At 31.6% G+C, this 27231-nt stretch overlaps 3 protein-coding genes and 1 long non-coding RNA gene across 4 annotated transcripts in view; 1 reads left to right on the top strand and 3 right to left on the bottom strand.

Moving 5' to 3' along the window:
• Positions 1-71: 71 nt before the first annotated feature.
• Sumo (Small ubiquitin like modifier) lies at positions 72-2767 on the top strand. Its single transcript, XM_064063930.1, has 3 exons — positions 72-264; positions 350-469; positions 2349-2767. The coding sequence occupies exons 1-3, from the start codon at positions 247-249 to the stop codon at positions 2481-2483; spliced, it is 273 nt and encodes a 90-aa protein (XP_063920000.1). The 5' UTR covers positions 72-246; the 3' UTR covers positions 2484-2767.
• LOC135134998 (uncharacterized) lies at positions 2750-7885 on the bottom strand. The gene is made up of 7 exons (XM_064063929.1): positions 7806-7885; positions 7576-7749; positions 6071-6185; positions 4545-4712; positions 3545-3845; positions 3116-3494; positions 2750-3065 (listed from the first exon to the last, which is right to left on the bottom strand). Exons 2-7 carry the CDS (start codon positions 7633-7635, stop codon positions 2784-2786), a joined length of 1305 nt encoding a protein of 434 aa, XP_063919999.1. The 5' UTR covers positions 7636-7749; positions 7806-7885; the 3' UTR covers positions 2750-2783.
• A 1326-nt stretch (positions 7886-9211) lies between these two features.
• LOC135135011 (NF-X1-type zinc finger protein NFXL1) lies at positions 9212-15842 on the bottom strand. Its single transcript, XM_064063946.1, has 10 exons — positions 15493-15842; positions 15302-15441; positions 14932-15247; positions 14615-14877; positions 12965-13195; positions 12748-12879; positions 12315-12526; positions 11999-12255; positions 11766-11908; positions 9212-10179 (listed from the first exon to the last, which is right to left on the bottom strand). The coding sequence occupies exons 1-10, from the start codon at positions 15716-15718 to the stop codon at positions 9523-9525; spliced, it is 2577 nt and encodes an 858-aa protein (XP_063920016.1). The 5' UTR covers positions 15719-15842; the 3' UTR covers positions 9212-9522.
• Positions 15843-25501: 9659 nt separating this feature from the next.
• The window catches only part of LOC135135686 (uncharacterized), a 37159-nt gene continuing 35429 nt past the window's right edge, over positions 25502-27231 (bottom strand). The window contains exon 3 of the long non-coding RNA XR_010281620.1: positions 25502-25717. This is a non-coding gene — a long non-coding RNA (uncharacterized LOC135135686). The remainder of the gene's footprint in view (positions 25718-27231) is intronic.

The following is a 27231-nucleotide window of genomic DNA, read 5'->3' as shown; positions in this document are numbered from 1 at the left end:
ACAGTAAATTGAAAGCGGAAGTTACAAATTTAAAACGCAGTACGCTTTTGACTAACCGAGTACGTACTTCCGGTGAGTAGTTACCGCTACTTTGCAAGCTAGCCGGCCATTATTTTGTTAGCGGCAAGCTGCGTGTCTGTTGTTAAAAGCTTGTGAGTGGATAGTATTCCCTCAAGAAAACGACAACAGTTCGGCAAAAACTTTTATCCGTATTTGCACGCCAATCTACAACCAGATTTTTCAAATATGGGTGACGAAAAAAAGGTAAACATGATTTTTCTATTCTAACCATAAACGCAGTTTTTTGTATAAATATTAAACTGATTCCAATTTGTTTCAAACAATCTAGAGCAATGAATCAGAACATATCAACTTAAAAGTATTGGGTCAAGATAATGCAGTAGTCCAATTTAAGATCAAAAAGCATACTCCTTTAAGGAAGCTGATGGGAGCGTACTGTGAACGAGCGGTGAGTATTTGCATATTATTTGTTTTGATTGTCGTGGTGCTCGTGCGAAATTACTAGTCATTTACAAATGCAGAATGATTCACGTCATATTGCTTGTTCAGTACAACATATACCAACTTTTTGATGTTCTGATGATTCAAATCCAATCACAATTCCATCAATTCTGATAATAAATACACAGCATGTATTCGTAGTTTCTTGTATGTATACATTACAAAACAAATTGTTTTAATTGCAGTGAACTGTTTTTCTTTTTTGAAGGTTCAAGGAATTTTTTTATTACAAAAATATAGATGTCAATGCAAGGAGTGCTATCATAAGAGAATCCATGTATGATAAAACAATCCATTGTATTATAATACCTTGATTTATGTTTGCACTTTTAACACACGTTTCGTTACTTACATAAAGACAAAACTTAGTTACATTCTACAAAGTTGTATTGGTATAATCTTAACCTCATTTTAACAATTTATAAATTGCTAATAAATTGTACTGATGGAATTCAAACATTTGTGAGGGTGTTGTATCTCAAAAGTTTAAAATTAGGTATAATACCAAGTATTGAAAAAGAAAGGCATCAAATTCGGTGCGTCGGAGTAATGAAAATAGAAGGAAACAACCCTCTGGTATCGTTAACCACATTTTCACAATAATAAGTAATTATTTCCTATATGTCAAAACCTTACGGAAAAATCAACTATGATATAATTTGAAAATTTGATACCTGACATTAAAACCGACATTGATAAATTGTTATATCATCTTTAATATAAATTACGTAAAGTACGGTATCTGTAATGAAAAAATAATAATCTTGTGGGTCTTGAATAGTGAACATTCAAGTGTGCACCATTAATTGCTTGACATTGCCAATTGTAAGTATATAAACACTTTGAATATTCTCGTTGAGTTGTTTCTTTAATTTTGTTGAAATGATGAAACTAAAACCAAATAAACAGTAAACAGTTTCAAAATTTTAATGTTCAAACGAAGCTTAACGCAAAAACAGGTGCCTTGAAATGAGAATATACATATATGTATACATTTTTTAGTACATAATTATAGCTGGATTTTTTACCTTTTCCATTACGTGAATATTTTATTTGCAAGCTACAACAATCACTATTTTTGTTCAAAACATATTGTACTACTTGCAAGGGGAAGTTTGTACGTCTGACCAAATAAAACATACGCAGCATGTAGTTACAAGTGCAAAGTAGTTGTTTAATTCATTCAATGCGCATAATTTACGTCATGGAGATGGTAAATGAATCCAACGATAATCTAAATTGTGCAAGATCAAGTGACCAACACATAAGATTCATTCTGCTTATACAGGGTCAGTCGTAACACTTTATGTTGGGAGGACGGTAGAATACGTTGTTTTCATTGCTGAGAATTCCTTGAATATCTCATTACAAGTGTTTCACGGTAATCATCAGAATGATAACAACATAAAAACATCGTCTGAATATCATTATAATAGGTTGCAACGTAACTGTTACCGCGTTGTATAATTTGAAGTAAAGACGTGCATAAATAGTAAACGGCATCGGTTTTTACCTGGAACTATTATTTTTTAATGTCCCTTAAACCTCAAAAAAGACCCTTGTACTTGTTAAAGATCAATGTGTGTCTAATTTAGTAGACATGTTACAAAAATGTAAAAAAAAGCAGAACTACCAGTAAAAGTTTAATAATAGTGAAATGAGGTCAACAAGGTTTAAATTTCAGTTAAGTTCACATAATTCAATACTTCAAAACCGCGGTATATGGATCATTGTCATCGCGAATAAGACACCTCTTATACTGGTGATAAGAATTTTTACCTGAATTTTGGAAACTAAAATAATAACTGTTAATTTGTTTGTTGTAGGGTTTAAGTATGCAGGTTGTAAGATTTCGATTTGATGGAACACCCATCAATGAAACGGATACTCCAACATCATTGGGTATGGAAGAAGGCGATACAATTGAAGTGTACCAGCAGCAAACCGGAGGAAATTGTTAAAATTAATTTTATAACGCGGCTTACCTATGTTTACTGCGAGCATTGAGAATCTCCCAGTGTTTGTGGTCAATTTAAGGTAGTTTTATGTATAGACTTAAGCTAGTTCTAATATAATTTTTAAGGTTTAATGAAAAACTACTTAATCTGCACTTCACAGTTTTGTTTTTGTCGCGTTTCAGTGTGAAAATTTCTGTATCGTTACAACTTTCAGTTCCAATATTTATTTGAAAATTGATTTTTGTATTCTGAAATTAAAATAATACAACTTCTTTTGATAATGTAAAGATTGATTTTATTAATTTAGTGTTTTTTTATTTTTTTAGAAGATAGTTTAGTGTCTGCCTTTTCGGAAAATACATTATCACCATGTGATCCAAAATGCATATTTCCAAAGATAGTCGCTGCTGCAAAACATATTAGAGCTACAATGACGATCATTTCTACTCTATTTGGAAATGGTACACCACAGGCTGTGTACCATTGTGATCCAATTGAAGGTGGTTTGTTGTTGGGTAAACAATGCCAATCAAAGTACTTCTCATCATAATCCGTCGCACATAAATATTTTCTCTTCTGTAACGTCTGTAAATAATTTTTTAGTACTATTTATAACCGTCGTTATTGGTGCATACCATGCCAAAAGCTGTCTGAATGGGCACGTGCTCGTTACAGGGCCCTATTGGTTCTTTGAGACCTATAGCAATTTCATCTTCTGGATTGAAAAATACAGGCATTAGTAAAAAGCTGGTGTAATGTACAATTAAGTGAAATATTAACAAGAACGTTGTCCAATGCACGCTTTGTTGCTTTTTTTCATTCGCATATTGTTTGGGAGCACGATCAGCAGACCAAATTATTAATAGAGATATCACCAATAAAATAAAATAAGTTACTTCTGAATGTATTTTAAAGATGTCATGTAAGGGATGATATATTGGTAGAAACAACAATATTCCTCCTGGTGTACCAAGAACTCCGGGGATTATTGAACATAAAATTTCCTTGAAGCGACTAAAAAACTAAAATTTGGCACTAAGGTCCTAAAACAAAAAAGCGTTTACCTCTTATCTGGGACCCATTTCCCTTCGCTGTTACAAATGTATTTTCGCGTAAAATGAAACCAAAAAGTGAAACTAGCGGCAAAAGTAGTGTGAAAATAATATGAATTCCATGGAACCCAGTAGTGTCTATCAGCAATGTTCGGGTCAGTGTCGTGCCAAGTCCAGTGCAAGAAGTTGACGCTGATTATATCATACGGAATGTCAATTAGCACTACACCTAAACCAACGGCCAGAGGTTCAGCCCACAGTGGAAGACGCATTTTAGCTACTCCAATGGAGGAATTATAAATGAAGCAAGGATCTGAAATAGAACACCAGTTTATATATTTTTTTTCATATGGCGACCGCTAAATAGCAAAATTAAAGTCACAGTCCCTAAGATTCAAATTCTCGAATTCATTCACATTCTTTTTGGAAAAATAGTGAGTTAGATACTTCTTAAATGTCAATCTTCGTAACATATTTTTTTCCACATTAACTTCAAGTTGTGAGTTCTACACCTGCAATATAGAAATGTAACAGGTACACTCATGACATTTAACCGTATTCTGTTGTAAATTTAATCGTAATGTGATTCCGACTAGTAAATAATTAGTACAATATTTGGTGCAGTGTTGGAACAATTATGCCTGCAAGTTCCAACAAATACAAAAATTTCGTAACAAAGTTTTTGGAGCGAATTTATTTTATTAAACAACTGTATTTCAACATACGTTCAAGTGATGGTACATTTACCTAAAGCACAAAAAATTTAAACAGGTATAAAAACAAGTTCGAGATGTGAATGTTTCACTATCTGTACCGTGCGATTTTTTAAATTTCTGCTCTAGTTGGCCATGACGCACACGTCCAGTTCAATTGAATGACGTAAGCGTCATGGCTGATTAGAGCAGAAACTTAAAAAATCAGCTGATATATTAAACTGATCAGTAGACATGTTAAGTCGTTGAAGCAATATAATTTTTAAATGAATGCTTTTAAATTGTACTTAAATACTTACACAAAAACATAATGTGCAAAGGCAATCTTCTTCCCAAAAATATTACTGGTGTTTGAGAGTGCCAAAAATTGTCAATATCAGGAAGGATGTAGCACATACACTCAACTACAACTCCATGAATAAGAATACCCAACCAAAGGTAAGGCAGTCTTCCTCCACGAATTATTGCTACAAATAAAACCATTGTCAACAATCATTTAACAGAATGTAGCAGTGTTTTTGGCAATTGAAACTATTGAAACACCGCCTCATTAATTCATTATGTTAAGTAAATTAAAACAAAACTCAAAAATGGTTAACTCTTGATGTCACTGCAAATCCAGCTATCCGAGAATCTAGTAGCAAAATATTACGCATTTATCGTGTACTATTCAAAAAATTTTTTCACGCAGGCTAGTAAAACATTTATTAGAATTGCAGTTTATAATTATTTTTAAATATACAAGTGTTCCATTGAAATGAACATTTTTTTTTTTTACTTTTAGAGCGTAAGCACTAAGCGGACACTACTCCTTGATATCTCACTAATTATCAAAAATAGAAAATAAAGAGGAAAGTTGCACGGTTGTTCGAGGACCATACTCTCAAATTATTTTCACTACAGGTACTATTCTGTTTTAAAGATGTAATAACACACAATTAGTTTTTTTCAAATACAATATCTTTATTTGCATATTCTATTCTAATTGATTTCTTCTTAGGCTTTATAACCAAAATTTGTTTTTGAAATTCCATTGCGACGTTTCCGATCATGTTTTGTTCCAATTTCTTAAATTTTTTTAACAATGGAGAGGTTCACAAAACAGAGTTATGTTTAAAATCTGTGATACAATAATATGTGGACACATAAATAAAATTAGGGTTTATAACTACCAGCTTTAAAATATCAAACATACTTTACAAAAAAGAAAGAAAACAAAAAGCAGAATAATGTGCAGTAATAAAATAGAGTGGGTTCTACTTACTTAAAAAATTGAAATATATGTAGTTATTTGAAAATTATTATAATTTAATTTTTTTATGAACACTCTGTACATTAAAGCCCAATATTATTTATACCACAATAAAACCCGTATCTTTGTTTATCTCTCCATAAAATATTGTAATTTAAAAAAAAATAAATTGCGATTTTTTTTGTGAACCCTTCCATTGCTAAAAAATGTTAAGGAAATTGGAATAGGTTGGCAATGTCGCATCGGAATTTCGAAAATAAACTATGATTATAAAGCATAACAAAAGAATATACAAAAATATATAGGGTAGGTGTGCTATTTGTATTTGAGAAACCTAAGTTGTGAGTTACGCTTTAAAAATATAATACTCTGTATAGTTGAAAATGATTTTCAAGTACATGATCTTCAAAGAACTGTACAACTTTATAGATTTAAATTTGTTTCTGTCTCTAATAATAATAATTAATGAGATATATACGAGCGCGGGTTTAGTAACTTACCTGTACATATTTTTTAGCAAAAATTTCACCTTCAGTATCATTATTTTCTAACGTCGCTTTATGATCTACTTACCATGAAACAAAGTTGCTAATCCACCTAGAATGAACGCAAGCTGGGAAATAAGGTAGGTAGGTTCATTTTTCAAAAATATACGTATGTCTGATATTCTAACAAACCAGTCCCAGAACTAAAAATGATGTACACAAACATAAAATTTTTCTGCAATTAGATCTATTTTGTACTAGAAAGCATTGTAGCGACGCAACACAACAGTTAATTTATTTCTTTAAAAGTAATCAGTGGTACTTCAAAAACAAAATTTTCTATTTCTGCGTTCTATTGTCTCTGTGGCATCGAGTTTATTGGGTAGATAATTCCGTATTTCTGTATCGACTAATTTGTATTACGACTTATAGGTAAGTACTGAGTTGCTAAAATATTAACAAGAACTTATCTAATTACTATTTCCAAAAATGGCTGGCAAGTAAAATACAACTACAACTTAGAACTTAACATATGATGCATATTATTTATCAAAAAAAAAAACTGTGCAGTTATGTGCAAAGAAAGCACATAACAGAAGTCTTAAAATTTTCAAAATTGTAAGTTAAGTTAGTTCATATTCTTTCGGTCAGAAATGAAAATTAAGAAGACAACACTATTTTCTTTATTTTTATTTAACAAATGTGATAAACAAGTTTCTCAAAAAGCTACATTCATTTTGAAGTTTTTAGCTGATTATAGTTGTTTAGATTTTGTTGCTGTTGTACTACAATATATTATGATCCCGTAAATTATATATAAATTCACGAACAATATAGTAATGTTGTTAAGAAAAACTAATTACGATTAAACATCTCTAAATACTGATCTTCAATAAAACATTTTTTTTAAATCTTTATTTCTACACTTTTCTTTAGTTTAATTAAAGATTTCTTTTATCTAAAATGTCGCGATTCATTGGTTTTTGCAAAAACCAAATCTGAGAAAATTTACTATATTTCTATTAACAACTATGCCAATGAAAATATTATGACACATTTTTTAAACTATACATTTTGATATAGTCTACATATTTTGCGACAAACTGCTGTATATCTTCAAAATACAAAATCATTTCAATATAACAAGCTTAGAATTATTTAAAATGTACATTATAGAAAAATAATACATACTGTGTGTCAAAAAGTCACACATTTCCTCATATTACTATTTGAAAATATTTTAATTGTACAGTGGTCACTTAATTTTGAAAAATTAAATTTAGATAATTAGAACATTCATGTGTATTGTGTAAGTTATAAAGTGAACAAAAAAGGAAATGTTCTTTCAGAAAATTTTACGTTCGCTGTATTTCCAGTGCATGAAATTCAGTATGCCACATTTGAGTTGCGTCGCTCGTTACGTGTTATGTATGTGGATTGCGTTATGCTTCGGCACGTACTTTATAAATTCAGCATTAGCGCTAAGCGGCCGTGCATAAGTCTCACCATTTCCCAAATTATTGATCATATTTTTCACAACTTAGTATATGTTTTATATATTTTTTTATTTGTAGTAAATGTTGAAGCACTTACCCCATCGTATTTTAATTCCGTAAATTCAGCACCAACAATATATAAATCTTCGTTATTCATTGCTGCTTGTAAACCAGCATGTAACCTTACGATAACTCGAAACAAGTATATGTTTTGTAAACTTTCGAAGATATCATTTAGACGTTTATCCAACTACTTCAGATTATTATACACCTGTGTAATAATATCAAATTATAACTGTCTAGATCGAATTCCTTATCTCTATATACTTCAAACCATGTGCATAAAAAACGTTTAATTCTTAAAATTTAGACGTGGACCACTGTTACCAAGGGCGAATATCGGCGAAAGAATCTTAATCGCATCGATGTCTGTCCACTGCGTGATTAAATTAAACAATTTAAGTACATGCAAGGAGACTCCAACGGATTTTTACTTCGCCGGCGTAAGCTAAGGAAGTAAATTGTAATTGGGTCCATCTGACAACTGGTTACTTTTATATTTTCTGGACGTTTCATTACCCTTAGGGTACGAAAAAATAGTACTATGTCAATTTCTATTAGACATTATCTTCCATTTATCTTCGAAATTTGTCAAATTTTATGCCGATGTTAATTATCGTCGCATAGATGATAAAACAGTAACCAAAATTGTCCCCACCTACAATGGTAAAGTACGGTATTATAATAATAAAGTATAATAAAGGACTTTAAACCATGGGATGACGTCATCTCCAAAATTTACAGTAGTATAAATATTATTTAAATTTTATAAAATAAGATACTCGTCCACTTGTAAATTATGGATTCATGTTGATGTTTTACTCTGGACGTTCAGATTTTTGGAAAAAAAAAATTAAATTGTATAACATTTTGTAATTTAACCGCAAAACCACGTGCTTGAAATCTTGGAAGAGTTGTAAGATACGTCACCATAATGCACAAGCATTATAAATCTTTAATCAAAATTTATTACCTCCCAAAAAATTGAACGCGTCTCAAAATTTTGCTGTTTCTAAAATATGCAAAATATAAATCCTATGCATTCAAGAATAACTCAAAAGATTAATGAGAATGAGGCAATCTATTTTATTGATCAAATCAAGGACGGCTCATCCAGTTGTCTTGAAAATTAGAGTATACAGTACCTACTACTATATTATTGGTATTATACTGCACCTATTCAAATTGATATATGTATGTCTTTGATAAAGCCTTATTGACGTCATGACAAAATTTTGTTATAGAAAAAATCATTTGAACCACAGACATAACATCCTCCCCTTTGCGATGAGGAAACAAACTCAATCAAATTTCATTTTCTTTTAACACAAATGCCGCCGCTGATGCTTGTAATCTAAACGTGTTAATTAATAGTCGAATTCTTTCGAAGCATAAACATAAACAGTCGAAGTTAAACATGTATGAGAAATTGCACACTTTCTCCCGTTTGTTATCTGCTTTAAATATACTTATTCATATTGTCCACACTTGTGTGGACGTCGTCCCGGCGTTGTGGGAGCTGCAGGGGTGATATTTATGTCAATGGTTTTTACTTTATTATGGTTATCACAAAACAAAAATCGCAAAATGAAACTTTCTAATTTTTCAAAGACCCAGGATTTATCGGACTATATTATTCAAGTGGAGGGAAGTTATCAAAATAACCTTGTGACTAATTTTTTTCTGTCTTTTATTTATATCATACTATTATATCTTTTACAATGAATAACCCGCCTAATAGTGTCTTTAAAAAACATTGCAAACCTTGTCACTGCTTGCATCATGAAATCTGTGTGAATCATTTTCTTAAAAGAAGTTGTGTATGTATATACCATATGAAAGTATTTTTATTTCTTATAAGTACATAGCAACTAGTCTAAAAAAGCTTTACTACAAATGTAACCACCTACATAAAAATTGGTAATTAAAAGAAAGGCCGGTCCCATTGGCTTTTCTGTAACTATTAATTTAGATTTCATCTCTATCAAAAATTGCCAAGTAGATAAAATAAATATATAGAAATTACAAACGTTGTGGTCGACGTGATTATGAACCAATACTTTTTTATAAAACTAACTTCCTCTATTTCATCATACAACCTTCTCTCGCGACCCTTTTTCTTATTCTCAAATAATTTTTTATATTTGGCCAACTCCTTTTCATTTCTTAATTCTTCTTCTCTTCGTTTCTGTTCACTAACAATTTGTTGCAGTCTTCGTTCTTCACTTTTTTTCTGCGCGCAAACTTCATCACATTCTACTTTTGCAACATTACTACGCATTAATTCACAAGAAAATTCTTTCTTCAGTCGTTTACATTTACACGTCACTTTGACTTTTCTCCTACATAGTTCTGAATTTGGGCAGGGACCTGAATGACAATTTGTTCGACACCTATGACCACATTCAAAATTTTTGGGACACTGGTTTCCACAGCATTTTATTTCTTCCCTTTTTTCCAAAACTAACCATTCACTACACGCCACATAGGGCTGATTCAGACCACAGTGGCACCTTATACGCAGCATCTGTTTACAAGGTGGGCAAGGTCCGGGATGACATGGTTTCGGACATTCGTGTTGGCAGCCTTCTGGTCGTTCTTTCGTGCATGGACTTTCACACACTTCACAATTTTTTCCGGCCTACAGAAAAAAATATTTCAAAAAGGCATCTTTACTCTCTAAAAAAAATTAAGAAACACGCATTTAATTCTAGAAAGTGCCACAAAAATCGAAACTCATAAACACTTATGTACGTGTTGGGATTGTGCCTACTCATCACAATGAAGATCATATGGATTAGGACTAGGACTCTGTTAGGACTAGTTCTAAAAAGGAGTGTAACTTTATATGATCCAAATTCATGATAAACAATACAACTGTTAATAAACTCTCTTGTCTAAGCACATCATTATCGTTGCTAAAAAAGTTATTAATGCTGACTTTTCCTCATCTCTGAAACATACAGAACCACCTGATTGTGTTTCAGACTTTCTACACTTTAGCCATAGAACATTAAATCATGTCAACTACATACTTGCATTTAAAATACATATATGTTTACTAAGTACACCAAATTTTTTTTCTAGATTTGAACAATTCTTGGAATACGCTATTCAACGATATAAAACTTCATCAATCAATGCTAATTTCATGTTTTCTGGATGTTTCATTGCTCCCGAAATATGACGAATATTTTATCAGTTATTACACAAATAACCTCCGAAATGATTGAATTGACTGAAATTTGCCATGTTAAACGTATTTTAAGAATATCGTGTAGATGGTAAAACGTTCACCAAAATTTGCCTGAATATCTGCATCAAAAATTTGATGACATCATTTCAAAATTTTGCTGAGTAAATCCCATATAAAATGTGCAAAATAATATGCTTTCATACCAAAGCTGTACAATTTAAATTTAATAAGGTAAGAGCTACAAAGCAGCTATAAAGTACTGTTTTAATTGGTATCAATGAATTTTGCTTGAAAATTGGTAGGCCTGTCACTCACCTTACTTCCTGTTGTCAAAAATTAACATGGTAAACATAGTTGGCAGTGACCACTAGTCTTAATAACATTTAATTTACGTTAACATTTTCTTTTGATTAATTATTAAAATGTCAAAACTCCAACTTCCTGGAGTGCTTAAAAGTGACATGGCGCCAAGTATTTGATTCGGGTTTGGCAAGAAGTAGGGCAAGAATATTCTCAGAGTTGATTCATTCTATTGCCAACTCAAACAGTACTTGTTGATCACGTGGTAGATCGAAAAAAAAACCTCCTCTAGCAGGACGTGTAATTTATTTTTAAAATAATGATGTTAGCAACACCAATGCGTTCCTTGTGTAGTCTGACAGTTATGGCTTACTAAAGGAGTTTTTTTTTCGATCATATGGTATAATTTATCTAAGAAATTGGACTTGTTGAACTGATTCGAAGGAAATTTGATCTATGTAACTTTAAGCTACGTGTTCACTTGTGAGTAACTCTCGCAAGAATTCTGTTTTTTTTACAGCATCTTTAGTATTAATTAGCCATTCCATATTTCAGAGTTCTAACATTGATATTAATTGAGATATTATTACAGTCGCTCTCAGGACGCAAACAGAGACAGTTTTGCTTATCAACTTGAGGCTGTCCTAACCATGCTTTAGACATTTTTTTAAAATCATTACAAACTTGTAAAACAAAAAACTCAGGACTTCACGGGTGCGTATAATACAAACCTTAATTCCGTCAGGCGCATTTTCAACCACGTGACAAGAAAAAGTGCAGATATGATTTTCACATTTTAATGAACGTCCACACGGTCTATGACAACTGGAAGGCACGGCTCTGTGACAGGGCCAATCACTGGTTTCGTGACCACCTATGAAACAATAAAAAATGTAGACAACTTTGACATTAGAAAATGCACATTGTTTTTCTATTTTTATCTCAAATGAAACAAAGTGCAAACCTAAACAAGTAACTGTTACTGGTTCTTCGCACGCGGGACAAGGTAAAGATTTTCGTTCAATTTGAGGTTCTGTTTGTTCCCAAGGCATAGATGGTTTCTGGGCTTCAATTTTTACCATTACAGCAGAATGGCATGTAAAAGAGCACAAATGATTACAGTTTAGACGTTGTTTACTACATATTTGTCTACATGGTGGACAATCTCCAAAGTGGCACTTATGTCTTTCTCGTGCTTCATGATGACAGTCTGGTGGTACACTTAAAACAAATCACATCAAATCAAAAAAAACTTATTTTTGTACATGGTGCCGACTTACGTGCATAACTGGTTACATTTAGGTGGTTTGGTTTTGTGCTTTCTTCCACAAGGTACAGTAATTTTCGTTTGGCCGCAGCGACAAGTGACAGTTTCTGTTTGGTTACAAGGATAACACAAACCTCTGTGACAGACTGAGGTGCATTTATGGTTTCCACAGTTTAAGGTTCTAGCACAAGGTTTTTCACAAGGAGGGCAATTTCCATCACAACACTGCAAAAACACATCTTTTTTAGCAATTTTGTGAATTTCCTCAACAGTTTAACTCCATAAAAAGCAACATTTTTTTAAAAATGGCATTTGTTATTTGGGATTTTTTTTGTAATTATTGAAAAACTTATAGGCTTTGTGTTAAGACGTTTCACAAATGATTTATAAAACACTACTCACATAAAATTATAGTAGTTAGGTATTTTACTTAAAATTATACATACCTTTTTATTACAAGGATGTTTGTTGCAATCCTTCATTCTCTTACATTTGGTTTCACAGGAATAGGGTTTATAACATTGTACTTCTTTAGAATGTAGACCACATTTACAAGCCTTTTCAACAATTTCAAGGCACTGAAATAGTCAGAAAGTTGATGTAGTTGAGTTCAATTGCCACAAAGGGTTAGTATTTTATACAATATTTATATTTTCAACTTACCACCCCACAAGTTTCCTTGTGACAACGTTGATTACATGTATGAAGACCACAAGACAGTATTTTTTCACAAGTATCTTGACAAGTTGGTGTTTCTTCAGTACAAGGCAACTGATATTTACTTTTGCCACATGGGCACGATCGTACCTCAGTTAGAGGACAAGGATCACATGCACCATCATGGCATATCACTGAGCAATTATGGTTTCCACAGGAAAGTGGCTTATTGCAAATCTGAAAGCGATCATTTCGTTACATTGTATTGGTATTGCAAGAGGTTGGTGGCAATGATAATAATTATAGAAAATAAAAAGGCTACTATATGCTGCAATACTTGCACAAACATTTAAACATGCCAAAGGTAACTAGTTTATTCTACAATTTAGGTCGTAAAATGATTTAAAAGTAAATTTAACAACTCATTTATGAACATTTTGAAGTCTCTTTACTTTAGTGCTTATGACTACAGGAATAAACAAAATCTATCTATTACAGGAAATGACAAGATTATACTCAGGCTGTCATTTATGTGGTCAGTATTTTTGATTGTTTTTTGTCCGTAAATTTAATAAATGGTCAGTATTTTATAGTTTAAAATAAGTTTGTTTTGGATGAGGTCAGTAGCTTATGATCAGTGAAAATGTGGTCAGTAAAATTTATATTTTGTCAGTATTTTAAATAGTAGGCAATGTATTAAAGACAAACTAGCAGTATTTTAATTTGTAACGTTTGTAAATTAATTAAAATTGTTTTTTATAATGTAATGTGGCAGTATGTAGTTTCGCGCCAGAAACATAACCTATAAAAGAGTGACGTGAAAGTCAACATGATGTCTCAAAATACTCTTAATAATGTTAATGCTTACACATCCGACGATGAAGCTGCAAGTTCTGTTCCTATACAGAAAGGAAGACAAAAAAAAACGCAGACATAATATAATAGCATTATCCATTAGGTTAAAATATGTCGCACCTCCTCCCAGTGCCAAACAAGTACCTATAGGTAAAAAACGGTCAAGAGGGAGACCCAAATTGGCAACACGGGCTCTCTTAATTGATTGACTGTAATGTCTTATTTTATTACATTTGCTTGTATTTTAGAGTTTATTGTTTATTTTTCATTTTTAAGACAATTATTCCTATATTTTTTGTTATGTTCTTACAGTTAAGTTTTATTGATACAGAGTTTTTCGTTTAATTGTAAGACAATAATATTTTTCGTTAAATTGCATTTAAAGTATTTTCCTATAAAAATATATTTACTACCATTTATGTATTTGTTGTTTATTTAATATAATAAATAAAATTATATTTTAAAGACGTTCAATTATTATTTTTTACTAACAGTATCTAAAATTTTTACTGATAAAAGGATATAAAATTACTGACCATACATGAATTATTATTTTACTCAAATCAATATTATACTGATAATGATGTATATTATACTGTTCGTAATATACACAAAATACTGACCATTTTTATTAAAAATACTTGCATTTTATTCATATAAATACTGACCAAATAAATAGAACCCTTATACTCAATTCCTATGCAAATGTATGAAAAGGCTTCTAGTGAAAGATGGGAAAGAATGAGCATTGAAAATATACTAAAAAATAAACTTAAACCATATAATGATTATTTGTAATACCTTATCACATCTCCATTCAGGAGTAGCACAGTCACGTAATTTTCTGTTAGTTTTACACATGCAGTTTTGTAAACTTTTCTTTGGACAAGGTTTGCATGTGCCAAAATGGCAAGGTTCTGAGCAACTATGTTTTTGACAGCTTAGTAATTTACCACATCGATTACCACAAGACCATTCTTTATCACTACATCTCCTTGTAACAGGTTGTTGAGAGCCACAATAACAACTAACAGCGATGGTCACTGGACATGGTGGACATGGTCCTAAGAATTTACACAACATAAAGTTATTTGAAATTAAAAATTAGTACTACTTACCTGGATGACACAGCAACAAGCACTTGTGCCCACACGTAGGAATTAAACTTTTACCACATATCTCACCACAAGAATGTGGAACCAAAAATGGTTGTAGTTTTGGATTTTTTGTCTTTCCACAGAAACATAAATATCGATCTGGTATGTCCTCTATTTGATAATTACGCCTACATTTTGGGCAGCACCATGTTAATGTTACTTGACGTACCTGAATAGGGCTCTCTTGAATTTGTTTTTGTTGGTAAATTGTATCTTTAGACCATCTCTGAATGCAATTGAGGTGAATGACACAGTAACATTCATTGCAGTTCCAAACCTATTACAGTAGCCCAAAATAAATAACAAAATAAATTTAACTATTAGTACTTACTTCAGCATCTCGTTTAATCCTGGATATGCATATAAGGCAGGTAGCAGTTCCTGACAAAAATGAATCCTTCAAAAACGCTTTTGTTCGCCCCAAGGATTCATTTTTTCCTCCGGTGCTTGTATAATTTTTAACAATACCATCTGGAAATACAATATGAAACGTGTTGAGCTACTTTTGCTTGTATCAAAAACCTATAATATTTTCAGACTCCAATTCTTCTTCTTCTGAAGACGATTCATAGTCCTGCACGTGTTTTCGAATTGCAGCTTGTAATTTTCCTTGCGCTTCTTTAAATTTCTGTTCAGCGGGTGTTGGTGAATTAACATTTTGATTAGCTGGATTAAATTTTCCAACACTACTTTTATTACTATTTCGATTTTTATTCCAAATGTTGGTGTCTTTTTTTCTGGTGGCCATCTTTTAGGAAAAGTATATTATAACATCTTGTACGGGAAAATTTTATGAAATTATTAGTAAAGTTTTAAGGTTATCTGCCACCTAGCAAAGTTATGACGACTATGGTATGACATGACGCAACCAGTGACGTATAAGAATGGCGGCCTGGCAACTGATGACTGATGAGAGGGCTGCTGATTGTCATTTTTATAAAGCTCCGATTGGAGATAACTTCGAACGCCATATCGCAGTCGTAACTGCAACGTAACGCTTGTTACTGTTATCACTCACGTTCGGGGGACATAAATGGCTCTCATTGTTACTGAGATCTTCTGAAACAAATGAAACAATAACGTACACTCAAAAGAAATTGCAGTATAAATTTTCTGACTTTATCGATGACAATGCTGACGAAATGTGACCACGTTTTAAATTGATTTTAATATTTAAAGTAAAACAATTTTAAAAAGAACATCATTGAATTTTCATAAGCGCATTTTTTCAAAGTGATTATGATCTTTTCAGTTTACATGTATTGAGAGCAATAAAAATCACGATCAAACGCGTAACACGCCTCTTTACATTTACTTAACATTATATACACATCTTTACTTTAATTTATAGGGTTCAAAAAAAAAAACGTAAAATTCGCATAATCAAATTTTATAATTTTTAGGAAAAGCTATATTTTTATTGTATGGTTGGCTTAAAAAAAAACGGGAAATGTCCGAAAGAGTTCTGATGTGAGATTTTATTAATTTTTCATAGTTCGAAACGGCTTTTTAGAATTTACGCTAAAAACTGCCCCTTATGTGTCAGAAATGTTAGTTACTTTTTAACAAAAACTATTGTCAGATAGACAAGAATTGACATAAATTGACAAATTAAATTTTCAATTCACATTAGGTCAAATTTATAGGCTGAGCAAACAAATAACAACTAACGTCTTTATATTGTGTTGTATGTCACCTACTTAATAACCAATTAATCAGGTTTCTTGATTTCATGTATGTTTAAAATTAGTGACTTATTAACTAAAAGATTAATTAATTCTAAAAAAATTATGAATAATTTCTAAATTAGAGTGTTAATTATGTCACTACTGGAAACAAAACTTTAAAGCTCCGATTAAAACAAAAAAATATGAGAAATAAAAGATAAAGGGGTGTTATCGGTGAAAATGATCTAAAAACTTAAAATCCTAATAATAGAGATTTGAATTCAGAAGAACAACCTCTGTCAGGTCGATCTATTGAAATTGAATAAACTGTATCTTGCACTAATAAGTACTCGGCAATTATTTAACGAAAAACCATAAATCACAAATTCAATGCAACTCTGAATGTTTCTAGCCCACTATACACTGGCGGCACGCTCCTTTTATGGCGTCATTATCCCTCAGCATTGTCCGACAATTCCTCACAGTAGCGGTTGTAAAATTTTACTAGGTACTGTTGAAATGGTGGAACTGTACATTCGCATTTTTTCTGTACCTCTGGTCAACGACACTAATTTGCCGATCGCGTCGCCTGGTTTTGGGAACCGTGATTTTATCGACATCATTCTGTTAATAACCGGTATAATTATTAAAACAAACTGTACCACGGTTGTAGAATAGATAGGTTTGTACACTAATGGCTTGGGGTGGCGACGCTTCTTTTCGATCCCTATATCCATGGAAAGGACACATACAGCTAGCGCCTCTACCTTGTTGAGCGGAAATCGTTCTAGTTATTTTGGGGATTTTCGTTTACATTGCTTTATGAACAATACAAAATTTGTAAATGATATTTGATCGGAGTCGATAAGTAGGATTTCTTTTATTAATTACATCGGTTATAGACAGATGCCTATAGAGTTATGTGTCCCTAAAACGTCAAAAACCAGGCGACGCGATCGGCAATTGGCGTCGCTGACCAGGGATATGCAAATGTATGCTAGTGTATCAACCTATCTATTCTACAACCGTGAACTGTACTTATCGATTCCGATCAAATGTCATCTAAAAAATTTAAATTGTTAATTGTCATTTGTAAACGAAAATCCCTAAATTAACTAGAATGATTTTCCTTCTAGACGGCAGAGGCGCTACAGATGTTAGAGTACAATCATATACCTAATAGAAAAAAAGTACTTTATTACGTATAGTTTTGGAAATTTCATTCTACCCTATAAAATTTTATTGGCAATAACGAGACGGACAGTAGTACAATAGCAAGAGATATTTACAACTTAAGTTGTCGCGTGCTTAGATCATATAATAAATAGATACCACCATGCCGTGTTCTTTCCCTAGCAGAGCCTGTGACGACATCCTCCTGTCACACATCTCTCTCGTGCATGGAGGGATTACAATGAAGCTATCCTTGCCTGATCACTATTTGAATTTTGCGCGCCTAAATTTTAGGAAGTATGTCTGAACTAACTTCATACGAAAGATGTTGACAGCTTGATTTTATAAATAATTCACAGTAGATAATGAAAGGAATAGTAAATTATTGGGCAGCAATTGTGATCCTTTATGATTACATCACTTAAAATAGGATCTTTGTTCTAAATTCTAAAATTGTTTTTTGTACAACAACTCGAAAGATAGGTTAGAAGAAACATCTGTCAAAAGCGATTTGTTGCGCTGGTGCGGTACAAGGATGGAAGTGAAATAGACATATACAGATGAAATGCATATAACAAAGATGAAGATGTGGTGATCACACAAGGATAGCATTATACTACTCCTCTTGACGTAGAAAACGACAACAGATAGCTTCATGTCTAGTCACAGCTTTCAGTTTGAGTATTGGTATCTATTTATTATATGATCTAAGGTCGCGTGCCGGTAATCCCCAGATGTTAGAAAGCAGAATAATCCAGGTCCGGACCATCGTTAATGAAACGAAAATGACCATTATTTCATGCGTACAACTACCTGCTAAATGTTCTCCAATAAATTCGGGTGAACTGGTGTGAGCCATAAATATTTCTTACCATTGTACTACTGTCTGTCTCCTTATTGTCAATAAAATTTTATAGGGTAGAATGAAATTTCCAAAAGTATATATGAATATAATAGTGTCCCTATATAGAGTACCGCAATGGTCGCCATTTAGAATCTAGAAACTGGCGGCGATTTAAAATCAAGAGCCTTTGGACATTACTCTGGATCTGGTAATTTTTTTCACCGGTGACAAAATTAACCACTTTAAAAACTAACTCACTTCTCTTCTAATGGTTTTTATGCAAATAAATAACGCAAATAAATGTTTTCAAGCTATTTTATGCTACACTTTATATAGCTTCGTGCCAGTAAATTTGTGATAAATATGAAAATATTGCAGAAGCTGGAGAGATGGGGGATGTTCTATTTATTATTTATTAACATTTTAATTACATAACAACAGATAATTTATAATTTTCAAAATTTGTTCAAACCACGGCCGTGGTCGAAAGTCATAAATAAGACTAACCGGAATTTGTTATAATAGTACATACTTGTGATCTTATTTAGTACCTAGGGTGCAAATATTGTTATAAGTGGATTACTACCACAATAATTTTTTCTTGTTTGCCTCAGTATTCTCACTCATCGGGCTATTTTTTAGTGATAAAAGTTTTGTGTGGAAAACAAATAAATTTGACAGTTTTTGTACATCTATCTACAAAGTTTTGTTTAATTTAATAATTGTGATCGATTTTGTAGCATACTTACTTATCACTGTTGTAGTTTACCCAGACAGTTAAGCAAGAAGATAGTACAGCTGGTTCCGGTCTCCCCTACTAAATAAATTTTGTGACTGCAACCAAGAAGGGTGGCAGCATGACTTGGGAAAATTTAGATTATTTCATCGGTGTACGTAAGAATAACTTTGGCGGGTAAGCTGCCTCTCCGAATATGAGCTGAACTGACCCCAGGCAAATCTCTGTCGAACAAACAGTTCTTCGTCCTGCTGTGGTTAAAAATGCTCCACTATACTACAGTTCGACATATACATATTTGTTGATATTCGGTTATAAATATATCAGATCATACAATCATAATCATACACAAAAGATACAAACATGAGGAAAACAGCCATAATATAAAACAAGGGAGATAGGTATTTTCTAACTGGTACAGAATAAAAACTAAAATTATTCATAGACCTACAAATTTGTTCATCATTTGAAAAAGGTAATGCATTTTTATATTTTAAACTTGGATCTTCAGTTGAAAATAAATCCTCTAGTTGGATCTACTAAACTTGTTAGTGGTATTTCAGCAAAAAATATTCTCATTATAGGATGTTCTATAGATTTGCACTGAATTTCAGTGACATTTACTTATTTCTATTGGTTTATTTAGGAAAAAATTTAACAAAAAAGCGATTAATTAAATATCACTTGTGAATTGATAGATTTAAGTGTTTTTTGTTATATTCGTCCCCAATCAACACTTTGAAATTTCATTTCGGACTTTATTAGTAGCATAACTATTATTATATTCTTGTTATCAATACTAGTATTGAACAAAAATAATAATAATAATAATAATAATAATTCACGATCTACGGTTGGCTTAAAAAAAAACTGGAAATGAAATGTGACCTAATGTGAATTGAACAATTAATTTGTCAATTTATGTCAATTCTTGCCTATTTGACAACAGTATCTGTTAAAAAGTAACTGACATTCCGACATTTCTGACACGTAAGTGGCAGTTTTTTAACATAAATTCTAAAAACCCGTTTCAAACTATGAAAAATAATAAAATCTGACAGAACTTTTTCTGACATTTCCCTTTTTTTTTTAAGCCAATCGTACATGTTTAATATAATGATTGTTTGCAGCTTTGAATACTTGTTATTACGATTCTCGTTAACATTGGTTGTAGTAATAATTTTGTAATTAATGCCAATAGTTTTTATTTCTAGTGTTAGGTGAGTTTGTTTATATTTCATGCCAATTCGCCGATAAGCGAATAAGTGGATATTGTTTTATTAGAGATTCCTGTGAAAAGTTTTTTCTGCATTCATTTATGTATCATACGTTAATTTTATTTATAATGTCTAATGCATTGATATCATACTATCTATCTAATAATAATAGAAAACTGTGAATGCTCTGTTAAGCGCATAGATAAGTACATTGTAATACTGACACATAATAACAATATTTATTCTCACATTGTCGCGAAAATGGGATGCACTGTTCTTGTTTTACTATCTACATGATAACAATCGATTCAGTAGTTTCGGAGATTATCTGTCAAAATAAAAATCCGGACATACGGCAGACAGACAGACGGAAACGGGCGACCCATTTTTTCATATTCTTGAAATCATAGCACATGGAGAAAACATGAAATTAGCCAGTTGTCCGATGAACTCGATTACAATATTTCCTTAGCTTCCGCTCGGGAACTAAAAATAACGGGAACTTGACATTTTGTTCATCATTTTTACTTCCCTTGCGCTAAGTCAGTGAAGCAGTGTAATACTAATAAGGGCACACAACTGCATGTTTCTTGTTGTTTCACGGATTGTAAAATTTAATAGGAAAAAATCCCTCTCCGATTTTCGTCGGTCTGTGTTTCATCATCTCTCAGTGTAGGTGATTTTATTAGATAATTAACATCTGAAACTGCTAGGATGCCTATAAGTTTAAGCGTAAAGTAAAATACTTACTTACTTTAATCTTAATGAACATGCAAATTTGATGACGTTATAGTGCTAGTCGTCTCGATGGAAATTTACACTGTGATATGCTCCTTTATTTGTAGTTTAGTTTAATAATGTATCTGTGTTTATACCCGTACGGATATGGGTTATTTTTTGAAATATAATAGTGTAATAGTGAAATTATGAATCATAGAAAATCGAATAAAATTACTCAGAAGAATTTTAACACTTTTTCTAACAGAACAGGTATGCTGTTGCACGTTTATAAAAACAAAACTTTTAAATGTTTAATATGAATTTCAAAATAAAACTTTGTCATTTTTGAAAATTGAGGTTGGTTGTTTTTGTTTTATTAATCAGTAAAATAAAATGCCTCATTAATTAATCTCTTTTGAGTCATCCTGTATAACCAGTTTTAACAAATATGAATGCATTTATAAACCACAAGGATATACTCATAATATTTTACACATTTAAATCAGATTTATCCAGCAAAAGTTTGAGATGACAACATCAATTTTTTTTTGGTGGGATAAACACGTACATTTTTAGACCATTCATCAGACTTACCTTACCTTATCTGTTGTTACATATTTTTGATTTTTTTTTTCAAAAATCAGGAAGTACAGAAGTATGTTACTTTATAAAATTTAAGTATACTTTTTACGATTTTACTATCCAAAATTTTGTGAAGACGTCATCAATTATTGATGCTGATGATCAGACAAATTTTGGTGAATGATTACTACATATTACTTTTAAAGTACTTTCACGGTTCATTCCATTTTCCCGAAAATTTGAGAACAGAATCCTATTATTATTAGTTATTATACTGCATCTATTAAATTGCTATACGTATTCTTGGTAAAATGATGATGATGTCTTAACAAAATTTAGTTACGGAAAAACTCACTTGAAACAAACGCATAATATGCTTCTTTACCTGTATACCGGCCCATCGACCATATCTTTATTTTAACTTGAAGGGGCAATCGTGAAACATATTATGTAAAATGTGAAAAATCAAATTTTGTAATGTTTTGAAAAATCTGTATTTGTTGGAGGTACTTCAGGAGCGAGCAAAGTTCTGTCTAAACAACCTTGTACTAATTTCTTTAAAGAAATTTAACATAATTTTTTTATGCAGACCAATCGTAAATTCTTTAGAATTTTATCAACAGTTAATGTGTTTCGAACTTTATATTACAGCGGTTTATATTAATAAAAAAGTTAGAAGTGAATGCAATATACCTAATATTTGTAACATTTTTAAAAGGTTACATAAAACATTTTATATCAGAATAATTGGAATTCTTAATTGTTAAAAAAACTAATAGGTGAGTACAATTTTAACATTCGGATATAAGTAGTACGTGCATTGCTTTTAACACTGTTAACAAATCAGTTATTCTGTGTAACAGTTATTGACAACGTTTGTTAAGTTTTGCAGCTGCTGCAAGTAGGGTTCATAAGATTACTTATATTTTATTTACTTTGCGTTTCTCGTCACTTTGGATAGGGAATGTATATTCAACGAAGTTTTAGTTCAGTTTTGCTAGCATATGATTTATTGAATACCAAATACATCAAGTCATGTATGTGCTAACTCTGGTAGACACAAAGTATTTCGCCCCCTTCTGATGACAAATGTTCAACGTGAAGTAAACGGTAAGGATCAGTTGAGCCGCCGCATGTGTCATCTATGGGGCGTGACGCGCGCCGTGACGCATGTCGTCGATCCGCTATCTACCTGAATCTGCCTCACTAATGACCATCTAAATAGAAATCGTCTTATCTATATTATAATCGAGCACAATCAGAGCATAACAAGTGATCTATGAGATTTGTGTGCCAAAAGACAACCTCAAATTAATTAAGGAATACAGCACTAACGCACGCATCATCCAACACATTGATGGTTCTTCTTACTGAATATTACCCGTACAGTTCTGCAATACTGAATAAAATGTTAAGACAGAATGGGACTCCACTGTCCAATATACCATTTATCACACAAAACCCATCTGTAAGAGGGTAAGAGAGGAGTATCCCCTAGCGGAAGGAACGTTTTAGAAAAGCTTTGTACTAAAATGTACAATTAATAGACGAGAGAAAACAGAAAACAGAGTTCTCCTAGAACTTAGGCCCTTATCAGAACTAGTTTGTATGTTTCTGTCAAGAGTAGGAAAAGAAAATAGACGAGTACTATAAATATCTAATGCATTTCTTCACCGCGTTGTACTTAATGTGTATGATGTGGACAGCAAACCGGTTGATATACAAGGGCATTTCTTGGGTTGCCGTTATTTTTTAATATAGATTTTTTGAACTTCAGAGTAATTTAATTTATTCTTAACTGCCGTGGTAAACTGGCTTTGTTAAAAATCGTTGGCATCGTTTGTTTTTGAGATAAAAATCCATCTAAAATAAATCAAATGAATAAATGTGCGGAAAATATATTTACTTTATTTTCATAAACTAATCTTTCACAAGTTTAAATCGTGACCATGAATTGTGCACGAACTATATTTTTTGCAAATCGTTTAACCTAGCGTCACATTTACCACTAGTTTATAAAATTTTATTTTGACTTTCAAATGTCAGTTTATTAAAATAACAAGTGAAGCAAAAAGGTGGTTGTAGTAAATATTTTTAAAAGGTATATATTTTGTAACTGGTGATCAGTGATCAACTTACAGTGTGTTCATTACAGTTGATTATTACCCATGAAACATTGGTATTCCATAATTGATAGATTTCTAACACAAAGAGCTTAAATGTGCTTTAACGATACAAAGTGCTTCAAATTTGGTTCATTCTGTAAAGACTTTATTGTTTAATTCACATATGATTGTGTAAATTTTTATTGACTAGCCCAAATTCTGACGGTTAGCGTAACACTAATTTGTACTTTAAGCTTTCATTATAAAATTACTTCTGGTTTACATTCACGTGTACTTTTAAATACGAAGTCGATCTTTAAAGTCGATTTATGAATAGGATTCCCACTTTCTTAACAGCAGAACAATTTAGCAACTATTCGACACTAAATTCTGCTTGCACATAATTCTTCTACATGTCTTAATTTTTCTGTACACATGAATTATTTCTTACTTTTATTCCATATAACATGATTACGGGGAAACTAAATTGTGTTTGCGTTTTAAACTGACCGTTCTAACATATGTTCATATTTGTTAGACGGCCCAACGAAATGAAAATCATCGTCAAAGTGTGTTATGATATTAGTTTACATATTTCATGAAAAAGAGATTCGGAATCTTACAACTCGAAATAGACAACGATCAAGGTTAACTGAAGTTAAACACACGTAATTGATAACACCGTTTCTGTGGACACAATTTTTATCGTTTTTATTCATCTGTCGGTTTTCCCAAATTTTACAAATTGTTGGTGAGAAACAGTTGGCCGATGTTACGACAAATTATATCATGAAGATATCCCACACATGCCATTAAACTAAAAATTAGTTTTGTTCTTTTTGACGCTGATTTATCTAAGAAATGCAGCAAAAGTTTGAGATGACATCATCAATTTTTTTGGTGATGGTGTTTATTTCCTTTATAACATTTTTTGTCTTTCCTTTTCTCATTATAAAAGTGTGGGATATTGTGCTGCTTATCACTAATTTAGCCAAAGTGATACGAGATATAAAAGGTGGTGAGTTGATGATGATGACTGATGACATTTGTAACATAACGAAAATATTAAATACAAAAATAAGAGCACAAATCACGTTACATAAGTACTGTTCTCTTGTAAAATTTATTGCAGACTGGCAAGTCTAAAAATGTTACTATGTCTCAAGACAAATTATTCTTAATTAAATGTTATAATATGTTGTTAATAAAAATAATAGAATGTTACTTTTGTTGAGTTCTTCAAATATTCTTTTCCTCAGTAACATATTTAAATATTTCCCAAACTGTTCCTATAACGTACAAAGTTATACCATAGCTATGTGGTTTTTAAATATTTAATAAAATTCAGGAAGTAAAAATTATTAATTATTGAAAAATACATAAAAAATTCTTTTTCAACCGTTGGAAAGACAATTACATAAGTATTAAAAATCATATTTTCTGAAAATTAATTATGTTAGGAAATGTGGAAATATGCGAACATCCGTGTGGTGCTAAATCATCAATTACGAACTCACAAGACGATGGATATTTGACGCTTGCAGGCGGTTTTTCGCTTTGTCGGTGTGGGTCCAGGTGTAAACACTCAGGCACGGGTCATCATTATGAAGTCTATCACATAAATGATGGTGTAGTCATTTAATCCTGACAGGCAGACGTGATAATATACAAAGTCATGTTCCTGGTGATGTCGTTGCAGAAATCTAGAAACAACTCACTCAAAGCAAAGTAACTTCAGATTTTGCCACGATAATAAAATTGATAGATGATATTACAGAAGGTGACATAATAACTGTGATTAATTTATTTATAAAAGTGTTAAATTATGGTTATGAGACTACCGATGTTTTTAAAAATCTACATATTTGATTTGATGTCAACATACCAGTAAAATGCTGTAGGTACTATAACAATGATCCCAACCAGTAAAATAAAAAACTTTCATAGTAAATTCATTCAAATTATTTCGGGGGTATCGATACTATCTCAAGCAGATTTTAGTTTATGGAGTACTAATGTAATATGATATGACTACCTAAATTTACTGTCTCTTAATCTCTTATATTGTTTATATAAAACTGCTCCTAAATAGATCCCTGGCTTTCAAACAGTTCAACGTTTTCGCAAATTTTGTCACCTATCCTGTAGGCAGCAAAATTTGTCACTAAACGTACGCTCCTCGATATCTCATTATCATTATTATTAGAAATAAAAAAAAATGGAGAGGAAAGTTGTACGGTTCTTTGAGGAGCATACACTCAAATTACTTTCAATTATACAGAGTTTTTTAAAGCGTGACACAATTTACAGTTTTCAAATAGAACAGCCTATATATTTTTCCATATTTTAATTGACCTCTTCATTGGGTGTGATATAGAAAAAATTGAGTCTTATTATACAGAGTATTTAAAAAAAAAATAATTATTATAGTTTTCAAATATCGATATTTCATTATCCCGTAAAGTAACTGTTACAACGAAATTAATTTGCATTAAAACTGAGCATTAAATAAATTGGTAGTTACTACTGGTTAGTTATAGTTGATATTATAAAAGATTTTAAATAATTTTGAAATCATATTCGGTATGGTTTTTACTGCGATAAATATCCAAGTTGCTTTGGACTTTTACTGTTTATTATGAAAAATTTTAGAAGCATGTTATATGTCTGTTTAAATAAGATATATCATTATTATTTTTTCATAAGATCTATATAGCTTAATAGTATTTAACGTTACAAGTCCGGAAAGACATATTTTACAATATGAGTGAGAAGTTTGACTCGAAACGAATACTGTAAAAAGTGTTCACGGACGTGTGTCGTGATGTATTTTATTTCATACTGCCATCAATTTTATTTAAATAAAATTTTACAATTAAATATTTTGACAGTTAGCTATCTGACAAAAAAATTTAAACTTGTCATTTTCTGTTGCATTCGTAGCAACGGCTCTTCAACAAATGTTGAATAGTGTATTGCAGTACATAATAAATCGTAAAGTATGAAATAAAATACTATAACCATGGTGGCAGTATATTAGTTACGTCTTTGTTACTAAAATTTCATTGTCAAGTTTGTGTTGAAAATAATTTCACTTGCAACGTGAAATTTATATTTGGTATCGATATCTATTTACTGATGTAAGAACATTTTAAGAAATAAGTGGTCGATGAGAAACTTTTAATTTTTGCGTTAGTATAATGGCGAATCAATTTTT

Source organism: Zophobas morio, unplaced genomic scaffold (genome assembly GCF_036711695.1).
Source record: "Zophobas morio isolate AGI-343-1 ecotype UQ-CSIRO unplaced genomic scaffold, CSIRO_AGI_Zmor_V1 ptg000024l, whole genome shotgun sequence".
NCBI lineage: Eukaryota > Metazoa > Arthropoda > Insecta > Coleoptera > Tenebrionidae > Zophobas > Zophobas morio.
This window is presented reverse-complemented; position numbering and strand designations above follow the sequence as displayed.